The sequence below is a fragment of the Heloderma suspectum genome, chromosome 4, assembly GCF_057233095.1.
Source record: "Heloderma suspectum isolate Gila_16-S chromosome 4, 16-S_ref, whole genome shotgun sequence".
NCBI classification, from domain to species: domain Eukaryota; kingdom Metazoa; phylum Chordata; class Lepidosauria; order Squamata; family Helodermatidae; genus Heloderma; species Heloderma suspectum.
The window spans coordinates 249,843,026-249,855,100 of record NC_139461.1 but is presented as its reverse complement, the minus strand read 5'-3'; the positions used below and the strand labels follow the sequence as shown (position 1 = coordinate 249,855,100).

General features: G+C 41.9%; 1 protein-coding gene across 1 annotated transcript in view; it reads right to left on the bottom strand.

Annotated features, from left to right (window-relative positions):
* NFASC (neurofascin) overlaps window positions 1-12,075 on the bottom strand; it is a 222,563-nt gene that overhangs the window by 147,611 nt on the left and 62,877 nt on the right. The window contains exon 5 of the mRNA XM_084853243.1: window positions 1,538-1,724. Coding sequence (XP_084709369.1) covers window positions 1,538-1,631 — 94 coding nt within the window. The 5' untranslated portion in view covers window positions 1,632-1,724. The remainder of the gene's footprint in view (window positions 1-1,537; window positions 1,725-12,075) is intronic.

The window sequence follows — 12,075 nt, the reverse complement described above, 5'->3', positions numbered from 1 at the left end:
CCAGCACTGGCTGAGTCCTTTTGTGTGTTGTCTCCATGGGGATGCCATGCAGAGCTGGGGACATGGCCGGAGCCAGGAGCAGTGGTTGGTCCTGCTGGTGCTGGCTGTGTCCCTTTTAGGGATGTCAGTCACTGAGAAATCTGATTCTTTTTTGACTCAATGGAGTTCCATGGCATGTACGGCTCAATTTGTGTTTGCAAGCCAAGCTGTGGCCTTTTCTCCAACTCCCCTGAACTTCCCCCCCACATTTTCTTCCTGCAGGTTCCACAATGTGTGCAAATTACAGCTGACTTTGTGCAAATTGCTCAGAAATTTGCACAAATTGCAAAACTTGCAAAAAACGCCCGGAAAATCCACAAACGGGCCCAACTTTCTGCAGATCAAGTCAGGCACCACAGCGGGAACTGAAATGAGGTGTGTGTGGGGGGTTGAATCTAGGAAAACTCATCAAACTCCACCCTGCAAACAGATTTCTCCAACATCCCTAGTCGCTTCCTCCATGCCTCTCTCGACACAGAAAAAAGGCAAAGTGGGCAGGAGATGACATCAGTAGGTAATGGCCATGCCCAGTGATGTCATCCAGCCTGCAGAGGGCTTGCTGGGGGTGGGGGGCAGTTCAGCCTCTGATGTAGATTATAGTAAGTTTCCACTTGGTAAGTCTGCATAGACCTGATGTTCTTCCTGAAACTGTGGCAGGACCTGACAGTGTTGGAATCGGGGTAAGAACAAAATGCAGTTCCAGAGTAGCACTTCAATGACCCTCAGATCTACCCTTTTTAGTTGAAATAATGCAATGCAACAGAGGCTGTAGTACATTCATCTGCAAGTGGCTTTGAAGGGCATACTGAAATTTGTTCTGATGCTGGCTTCTCTTTTCTGGAACAGTTTGCTAGCCACTCCACTGGTAAACATTAAAGACCATGGTATTTGGTCATTTTAAACTTGCTACTACAAAACAACAGAAGCTCCAGTTCAGATGACCAAGACTATCCTTGATTTTACTGTATATTACAGTTGGTCATGCAGCTATGAGCTGCCTTGCTGTCTGGATGATCATCAGCACACAATGAGATGAACAGAAAATATTACAGACCTCACAACCCATGGAAAATGGATTGGGCTGTGGAATGGGGCAATCAGGCTATGTGATTGTACTATGTGATTGTACTAATGGTCTGTTGACTATAAATAAAGGCTGATTGATTGATTGAGGCTATGTGGACATACAAAATGCACTTTGAATTTGCCACACATCCTGTGCCAGTTTTTGGTTATGCCCTCATACTTTTCATGTTACCTCCTTATCCATAAACAGTTGAACTCGAATACAGTCTGTAGTTCAAAGTACAATTTCTGATTTTTGGCCCAACTGTATACTTTGTGGACAAGGGTCATGAAAGTCTGGGTGACTACCTCAAGGTAGTCACTACCACAAAATAACTCAGGGATGACATCCAGTCTTTTCTTTAACCATTAAAGCTCATGACTTCCTAAAGATATTAATTGTGAAAGTGTGAAAATAAATCAGTAGACTCACAATCCCGAGGGACTTCAATGGCTCTGATGAGGTGATGAAGGTATAAAGCAAGCACCACTCCCATATAGGTTAGGAGATACCTTTGCATTACCATTTTGAATATTTGGCTAAGATCCTACGTCCCCAGTTTCTTCCAACAAGGCAAAGTGGTGTCTTACTACCGTAGTGCAGCAGGATACTTGAATTTCTGCAAAAAGAAAAGGAAGAAAGAAAAGAAAGACGAATTAATGGCCTGCAATTAAGATTCATATATGTCTCATTCTCCCCCCTCCCCAAATCTCTGTAGGAATACTGCAAAAGGAAAACAAACCACACATTCCAATTAGTCCTTTGTACCCTAGTAACTAAGAGAGATTTTTATTATGAATTGGATCTCTTGGTGTTCTTCCAAGCATTTTAAGAACTGCCTATTCAGCTCTCATCAGTTGGGATAAACCCCTCCATGTTACCACGTTAAAGACCTCCATATCATCCTATTGGTTCTAAGTTACACCTTAATTTGTATGAGCTCACAAATTTCAAACATTAAAATTCAGAGTTTTGGATGTAGCTTATGTCTCAGACCCTTAGGATCTGTTATTCCAAAATAACTCACATGATGTAAAGTTACTTGACTGTCAGGCAGAACAGGACTCCAGACAATGTTTAATACTTACCCATGTGTCATGTTTCAATTGTTCTTCTGCAGTCACGTTAAAAAAAAAAATCTCTTTCAGGGATCTAACTGAGCCTTGCTCTTTGCAATACTTTATACTTAGGCATAAAACAGGCAAATGCAAATACACAATCAAACATTTCCATGTACTGTGTAGACAAACTAGTGATTTAAACATGCATGCATCATTCATAGCTGATAAAAGGCAAGTGTATTGGGTATTTTTACCCCAGTAAAGGAGCAGGTTCATAGTCTGGGTGTGCTCTTACATCCATCATTATCATTAGAGGCACAGGAAGCCTTGGTGAGTCACAGCACCTTTTATCAGCTTAGGCTGATATACCAGTTATGAATCTACCTGGGCAGAGATAGCCTTGCAACAGTTATTCATGCTCTGATATCTGCCTGCTGGTATTATTGCAATGTGTTATATATGGGGCTGCCTTTGAAAATAGTCTGGAAACTTCAGTAAGTCCAAAACAGGGCGACTAGATGGCTAACTGTGTGGTGTGGTAGTGGTTTGAGTGTTGGACTGGGAGCTGGGAGACCTGGGTTCTAGTCCCCACTCACTCGGCCATGAAAGCTCACTGGGTGACTTTGGGCCGGTCACAGACTCTCAGCCCAACCTACCTCACAGGGTTGTTGTTGTGAGGATAAAATGGAGAGAGGGGGATGTGCGACGCTTTGGATTACTTGGAGGAAAAAAGGCGGGATATAAATGCAATAAATAAATAACTGAGACTGACCCGATGTGATCATATTAGGCCAGTACTTTGCCATCTGCACTGCTTGATATTTATGAACTGGTCCATTTCTGGGCCCAATTCACAGTGCTGGCTTTAACCTTTAAAGCCCTAAATGGCTTGGGGGCAGGAAGGAGCGTCTCCTCCCATATCTATCTACCCAGACCGTAAGGTCATTGTCTAAGCCCTTCCTCCAGGTGTCCCCATCAAATGAGCTGAGGTGGGGGATTAGAAGAGAACCTTTTCAGTGGTGGCACCCCATCTGTGGAATGCCATCCCCAAAGACGCTTACTTGGCACCTACATTGTGGTAAGTTAGGTGCCAGGTGAAGACCTTTTTACTCTCCCAGGCATTTTAAGAAGTGTTTTACTGCCTTTAGATAATAGCACTTTTATTTTGCTGCTGGTTTTACTTTGGTTTAATGCGCTGTAGTGTTTTTATTCTTTGATGCTGATCTTGGTTTTATTATGTGCTGTTTTTATTCATTGTTTTATTCTTTGTATTTTCTGTTTTTAATGTGTTGTAGACAAAAGTAGCAATTTAAACATGCATGCACCATTCACAACAGATACAGGCAAGGATATTGGATAATTGTACCTGAGTACAGGAGTAAGTTCATAGTTTGGGGGTGCTCTCAGAGTCCTCATTGTCAGCATGTAACTCTTAGATCCATCCATTTATTGCACTTTTAAATCAGCCAGACAACTTGGGTTATTGAGAGATTTAAAAGTGTAACAACAACAACAACAATAAAAAAAACAAACAAAAAACAAATAAATAGTACAAAACGTATTGTAAAAAGAGACTCTGACAGAATCGGAGGATAATTCCTGCTGTATAGTTTGTACTCAGTTTCAAGTAACTGAATACAAAATACATATGCTTCTTGTCAGTTTTGATGGGCATGAATGTACAAAATTCAGCTTGTTTCCTTTTAAAAAGGACCTTGGAAACAGGTTGATACTTTCAAGTATTTTAGGGGAACATACACCAGCAAATGTTTTGAACAACTGGGATGAGACCTGCAACAAAAAAATGTTGCCGCGTATCCCATTCAACTCCTAGCAGGAGTGCTACTGTTTCAGGGTTCCAGTCTGTCAGCCAGCTGAACCCTTCTCCAGGCTAGTGTAAGCCAGCCTTTCCCAACCAGCCCCCCCCCTAGATGTCTTGAACTATACTTCCCATCATCCACATCCAGCATGGCTGGGAAAGACAGGGGCTGCAGTCCAACACATCATCTAGAGACACCAGGATAGTGAAGGCTGCTATAAGCTGTTAGAGGCTCAAGCAGGTTCTTCCACTTCCCCCCTCTGTTTTTCCTGTTTTCCTTTTTCAACTGATGCTCAACATTCCATGGCTACTGAGCATGCTCAGCCCTCACTGAGCTGTTTGAGGGGCTGTTTTCCCCCTTAGGGGGAAAGTACAACCTTAGGCTTGTACTTCAGCAAATCTTGGGGTTTTCCCAATCTCTCCCTCTTATTTCCCCAGTTTTCCCCATTTTGTCTCCATTTCTATCAGCATTCACCACCTGAGTGAGTTCACAATTAGTGAGAGTGATAACGAAAAGAGGCCTGACTTTGCACGGATGTAAAATCTTACCATGGTTTTACACGTGCAGCAAAAAATGTGCACCCTGAACTGATTTTGCTCTGTACCCTTCAGCCAGGCAACCAGCAATTATTAGAAATAACAATGACTCCACTATTCTACATTATACAACAGCATATGCTACTGGATCAATTAGGTTTTTGAGGAAATGATGTCCAGATGCAACATCTCTTGGTGAGGGAAGCTTTCCTCTTCTTAACTCAGTTTTCCAGATGGACTGGGATGGGAAAGGTCAAACAAATTGCCTTGGGGGATGCAAGGGGAAGGGGAGGGTGGGGCTAGAGAAACAGCATCGCATTCTTTCTGCTTAATCTTCAACTTGTGAGGCAATTTCGTTGATTTTTCTCCTAGAATTCACATAGTCATCATGTACTTTTAGATCTAGGAAGCAACGTCTTTTGACTGTGTCCATAAGCATCTGTACACAGAGAATCAAAAGCTTTTTTTAAATGAAATAAAATGATATATCTGATGTCAATGGGAATGAGATGAGGGGAAAATCATCCTGTGCAGAGTACGCACAGAACCACACCTTGTAAGACACAGATCACATCTGTTCTACTGAAACCTTCTTTTGAAAGACTAATGTGCCCATCCACCATCCCTCTGTGACCCTCCTAGTAAACTAAAACCATTCTGCTGTTAGCATATTGATCATCCCAGTACCTCTGAAAAAAGAAAGAAGTGCTCATATCGGCACCATGAAGAATGTGCAAGAACCAGTGATGTGAAATAATAGCTTGAAAGATCTTGCAGGTGAGCAGCTGCTGCAGGATGCAGAACACCGGATGACAGTGCATGTGATGGTGTCTCCTGGAAGTGTTTGAAGTGGGTTACAATAGAAGGAGATTTGGCAATATAAAAGAACACCTGCTCCAGATCCATTTCTTCTTCCAAACTTTAACAAGGATTTCAATCAGTGGTTCATGCATGGAACATCCTCTAATCAAACAAAAGTGCTTTAAAAGAATGGAAAGAATATAATAATGGAAAGACTTCCCCAGTCACTTGAGATATACCTACATGGCAGCTTGCCAGACTCCTAATTGTAGCTGTAATACTTAATCGTAAGTGGAGCAAATGTCCCTGGAAAACTCAGGATACCCTTTACCCTGGGACACCCATATACTCAAGACAAACAGACAAAGCTGTTGGCTGGTTCCATAACCATCCCTGCCAACTTTGTGGACAGAATTAGCTAGGAACTAAAAGAAGCTGAAGCACCCTACATCTGTGTACTGCACAGATAAGATACACTGGAACATCACATCCATCCAATCTCCTACATTAGGAATATAGAAAGCTGCCTCATACAAAGTCAGACCATTAGTCCATTTACCTCATAACTGTTTACAGTGTAGATAATGTAGGCTCTGTGTTGGCAACGGCTCTTCAAGATTTCAGAGATACTGGGGATTGAACCTGGGACCTTTTTGGGTGCAAAACATGTGCTCTACCACTGCTTTATCTCTCATCCCCGTTAGAGCCATGGCATGAATTATTCCAGTGAGAAATTAATTTTACTATACCTGAATGCATGACTTTCCCCTCACTAGCCTTTATATCTTTGTGGTTCTTGAACACTATTTTTTGTAATCTTTCCTCCCCAACTAGACTAAATTTAGGGAATCCTCAGCTCGTGTGTGTGTACGCTGCTTGTTACATGGGGATGGGGTAAGTAGTGTTACAGTCAATGTCCAAAATGTGATGAACATGAACATTCGCATATGGATGCTGACAACCCTAGATGAATTTTGTGACTGCCCCAAATTAGTACTGTATTTCTTCATTTTTCAGACATCCACAAGCTACTGACTATCACATTTAGGTGACTGTCAACATTCATCAGTAGTTCTCTGAATTTTCAAATTTTCAAACATTCACAGAATTTCGGGGTTTGTTAACATTTACATATGAATGTTCATCAAATTTCAGAAATTCCCTGCAACATATACACATTTGTGGGTCTGCTTTATGAGGAAATACCACCAAGCTTAGATTTCACAAACATTCTCTGTTATAAATCTTCCCACCAACTGCTATCATCTGTTGTGGTGTTGTTCTCAAGCAAGGCATTGGCTCCTTATACATGAGGGATTCTAGCCTTAGAATATGTCTTCTTTATCTTCCAGTGCAAGACAGTTATCTCTGGTGCATGAACTGCATCTGCTTACTGAGAGGATTACAAAACAGGCATCCCTATGACGATTTCATGCTGAGATACATTTCACACTCCAAATGTTTTTTTAAACTAGTACCATGGATTAAAAGGCAATACAAATGAGGATAAATCACCCAGCTTCAAAACACTGAAAACCTGCTTAACAGAGCTGCTACCATAACTCATCAAGACTTGCCTCATTCCCAACTTAAGGTTTGTCTGTAATAGAGGTAACCAGATAGACATGCAGACAGATCTCATTGTTCATATCTAAAATAAAAACAAAGCATCCTTAGACTCATCTGTCTACTCTGTGTGTCCTTGTCAGTTCACTGTTGTTGCACATTAAGAATGGTGCAACAGGAATCCATTTCACAAGGCAAGGAAACACCATTTTCATGAAAGAAATGCCATTTCTGGCACCATTTGAAGTCTCATAAATGCAAACAGCAATAGCCAATCTGCAAGGGTATACAAATGTGAAGGCATATTGCCCAGGCAGCAGTACATCTAAAGAGCAGTTTCCTCAATAATGTTTTGGGATCATCCATCCTTTTGAGTAGTTCAAACTAAGTTGGAGGAAGTCCTGGATGGCAATGCATGCACACCAGCCCAAGGAGATGGTGATGGTTTAATTAATTAATTTTTATTTGTTTGTTTGTTTGTTTGTTTATTTGAAAATATTTCTTAGCTGCCTTTCAGGGCAGTAGCAAATACATAAAATTGGTATGATCTTAAGAGCAAGAAAAACACAAGAAGCAAGCAAGAAAACCAGCAATAAAAACCAACGACAAACCCAGAAATCATATTAGGAGACGGGAGTAAAATAATATGTTTTCAAGGCCTTCTTAAAAGCCTGCAGTGATGGAACACCTCTGATAGCCATATATTCTAGTGGTGTGGGGCTACTAAAGAGAAGGCCCTCTCATGTATGGTCACTCACCTAATTGCTCTCACAGGTGGGCAGATGAGAAGGGCCTCTCTTGCTGATCTTAAAGTGTAGGCAGGCTGATATGGGTAAAGACAGTTCTTCAAGTACTACAGTTCCAAACCATTTAAGGCTTTAAAGGTCAAAACCAATACTTTAAATTGGACTCAGTAACACACCGGTAGCCAGTGCAGCTGGCACATTACAGGCATTATATGATTGAATCACCTCACTCCCCACCAACACTCAGGCAGCCACATTCTGCACCAGCTGAAGTTTCTGAACTGTCTTCAAAGGCAGCCCCATGTACAGCACATTACGGTAGTCCAGCCTCAATGTCACTAGTGCATAGATAACTGAGGCATGGTCCATTCTTCTCCAGGTAGTGTCACACCTAGCATACCAGCCTAAATTGGTAAAACACACGCCTGGACTCTGCAGCCACCTGGGCTTCCCCAGCTAGTGCAGAGTCCAAGAGGAACCCTAGACTACGCACTTGGTCTTTTGGGGGAGTGCAACCCCATCTAAGACCAATTGTAAACTTCCATCCAGAGTAGTTGGTTTCCCAACCCACAGTATCTCCGTCTTGTCTGGATTAAGTTTCAGCTTGTTTGATTATATATATTTTAAGAGACTGCCACTTGATATGCTTCTCTGTATATCCAAGCTTACCTTCTACAATAGGGAAAATTATATTCTAAAGCAGTAGAGAGTGGCAGATGTCTCATCTCCTCCCCTCTGTAAAATGACCCATGGGTTAATTCACTACTATCCCCCTATCCTCTCCACAACACACAGGGAAGGAGCCTAGAAAAGTCCTTATCAACAGCATCTGCATTTCCAGGCATGCCTACATACAAAAGAACAGGAATTTGGAACAGGAATGGAGTAACACTTTTTTCCTGGGGTGATGGAAGTGGTAGCAGGATTTTACATGCAGGATGGCAGACAGCGTTTCTTATGAATGGCCCTATCACATTTTAATTCAAAGACATATCAACAAGTGTGTGTTAAGAGAGATTGCTTTTCTTTATTTTTCATATTCTACTGAAGTTTATTTTATATGGGCACTCATTTTGAGGATTGATGGGAAATGATGTGTTTTGTCTTCATATTATATAATATAATGAATTGGCATGGGGAAAACCATTTTAATTAAAAGACAGCATCCAGCCTGTGGGGAATAGATGGGGTGGGAAAGAGCCATGTTCCTGGGAGATAGCTGAACAGCTGTTTGCTGCTTAAAAAATATAATTGGGGAATAATATCTGTTCTGGCATCAACAAGCAATAGCACATAGCCAAAGAACTAAATATATAAGCACAAGTTAATTTGCATCTCCCATTCTTGTTTACAAATAATAATCAGCCAGACAACATAAGTCATATGCAATCAGGACTGTCATTCTGCTTGTAAACCATTGATGCAATTATAGACTTTTTGGATTTCTCAAGGCTTCAGAGGCTCAGCTGGCATCTTACTAGTATTTCACATTGCTAACAGATTTTAGGTCATATTTTCTGGAATTCAACCAATACTTCAGAGAGAGATAATTTAACTCTTTTACAGAGTGTGGCATTCACACAAACAATCCAGGATCGTATAATGACTTGAAACCAGCTCTTCTGCAGACCAAGTGAACATCCTAACCATCAAGCAACACCTCTAGGGCCAAACTAGATACTACAGAGCAGATGCGTATAACAGTCTCCCCATTTTATTTTATTTTAATGAAAAGCAGTCATGAGAGGATGCAAATATGACTGGAGGAATAATGGGAATAGAGGGGATAGGTGACCCTTTCCCTTTTTAGAATGGGGAAAAAACCATGCAAAAGCCAGGAAACCACCGAACAACCAGTGGTCAGGTGAAAGGGGCGTGGCCATCTGGGGAACGCTAGAGAGCCAAATTTGGTCCCCTGACCTGAGGTTCAACAGCTGTGCTTTGGGCCATTTTATTTTTTTTGCTCAGATCTCCATCTTATTTTATTTTATTTATACCCTGCCTTTCTACCAAAGAATGGCACTCAAGGCAGCTAACAATAAAAAACAAATGAAAACAAAATCTTAATTAAAACAGAGCATAAAAACAGATATGTTAAAAATACAGTTGAATAGCACGAGCCAATTAAAAAAACCCAACCCTTTAGGAGCAGAACATGGCTGAGCGCCATAATGGTAGACGTCTGATAGGTAAACATTTCTGAACACTGCCATTTTGTGAACATTTTTACCCCTCACAAAAAGCACTCTCCTTTTAAACAATTGCTCACACTTCTTTGAGAAAAAGGGTACAAAACTGTTTACAAGGGGGCAGATGTTGGGGAGAAGAAGGAACACACTGAGGCAACTGGGCTAATGTTTTGTCCTCCAAGTGTGGACAAGTGGTTGGGGACAACCCCTGACTGGGATGTGCATTCAGCTACACATTCTGCCCCTATTAGTTAACTATGAATGTAAAGCTTTTGTGTCATATATCAGGGGTGGGAAACCTGTGGCCCTCCAATGATTGCAGGACTGTAACTTCCAGCATCCCTAACCACTGACAATGCTGTCTGGAGGTAATGGGAGTTGGAATCCAACAACATTGGGAGGGGGATCACAGGTTTCCCACCCCTGTCATGAATCAAAGCCCAAGAACATTTGGCACACCATTGCTCAAAACTGGCCAAGGTTGCAGGTTGACACACACTCTAGACCTCATACATGACAGCCACAGAGAGACAATAACTCATCAAACGTATCTATGGTGTGTGGCTCAAGGCTGTATTTCTACATAGCTTGCTTCAGCCATGCTTGGTTCCACCTGTGAAACCCACAACTATGCTCTATCATTGTTATTAATGAAGCAATGCCCTCTTTGCTCCTTTCCTGAATTTAGCTAAATTTGCTAAATTCTGTATCTTGCTCTGGGAATACACCCAGCACACATCAGTAACTCCCATCTCTGTGTGTCCCAATTCCACCAGTCAGATTAGAGATTGGGGGGGGGGGTTCATTTGTGATTTTCTCCCCGGTTGTTCTAAAGATTTTTTTTTAAAATCCAGCTGACACAAAAAACGCACAGAAAAAAAGTCAAAGCTATGCTCAAGGATCATAAGGCTGGGCTAGAAATTAAACTTCGTTGAGATTTATAATGTCTTTTGAGGTTAATATAAGTGAAAGCTTTGTGGATTTATTTCTCCCAACCTATACATATTCTTATGATGTATAGTGATGGGCATGCTTCCCAGACTCCTTGTTCACATTGGATTGGTTTGAAATGATCTAATTATTTTAATAATAATAATAATAATAATAATAATAATAATAAAGTGTTTATTTTCTGAACCAGTCAGGCTCACCCACTCCTTCCCCTCTTATTAGCTCTCCCATATTGCCAGAACACCCACATACCAGCTCCCCAATTCCCCAATTCCCCTTAAAGACTTACCGGCAAGTGCCAGTGGGAGCACCGGTGGGAACAGCTGTGGGACACAGAGAAAGGAAACAAGAAAGGTCTCTAACCATCACCACCCGCACCCTGTCATGCTACACAGCCATTGGAGTAGCCCTTAGGAAAACTACATCTCCCATAGACCACCAGGACAAAAGGCTGCTATGCAGCATGCCAGGGCACCAGAGAGAGAGGTGAAAAGGGACAGACCTCCCTCCTTTTCTCTCCCAGTGCACTGTTGATGCTCCTGCTGCTTCCAGATGGTATGTCCTTAAGGCAGCCTTCCCCAACCTTGCATTAAAATCTGAGCAGGAGAAGAATTTCTGGCTTCTCTCCTACCATCTCTGCGAACTCTGCCAGATCCTCCAATCATCCTCCCCACCAGCTTCCCACCCCTATCTCCAAGCAAGAGTCCCCTTTCCCAACCTGATGCCCTCCAGAGGTTTGAGGGTTCAAGATGGAGGGACCAAATTCCAGTAGAAAAACAGCTGGTAATGAAAGGTAACATACCCCTCCCCTTAGTCCTCTATTATAAATTATTTCTCCCATTTCCCTAGCTGTGTTGCTCTTTAAAAATCGTGCCATTGCGTACTTTAGCAAGTATTTAGCTCCTAAGAGTCAACCTGTTGATGGCTTGAGAAGAGATCCATCCATCCGTCCATCTGTCCATCACATTTCTATAATGCCCAATAGTGGGCTGAATTGATATTCCAACTTTCTTGTCCCTCTCATCAATCTGCCCACCACATTTTGCACAAGCTGCAGCTTCTGAACCATGTTTAAAGGCAGCCCCACAGAGAGCACATTGCCGTAATCTAACTTGGAGGTTACCAGAGCATAGACAACTGAAGCCAAGTTATCCCTGTCCAGATAGGGGCATAGCTGAGCCACCAATTGAAGTTGGTAGAAAGCTTATCCGCTATGCTTAGTAGCATAGCGGATAAGCAACACTAATTTGTATGTTCCTTGGGGATTAGGAAGTACAGTAAGAGGGTACTCCAGGTTTGG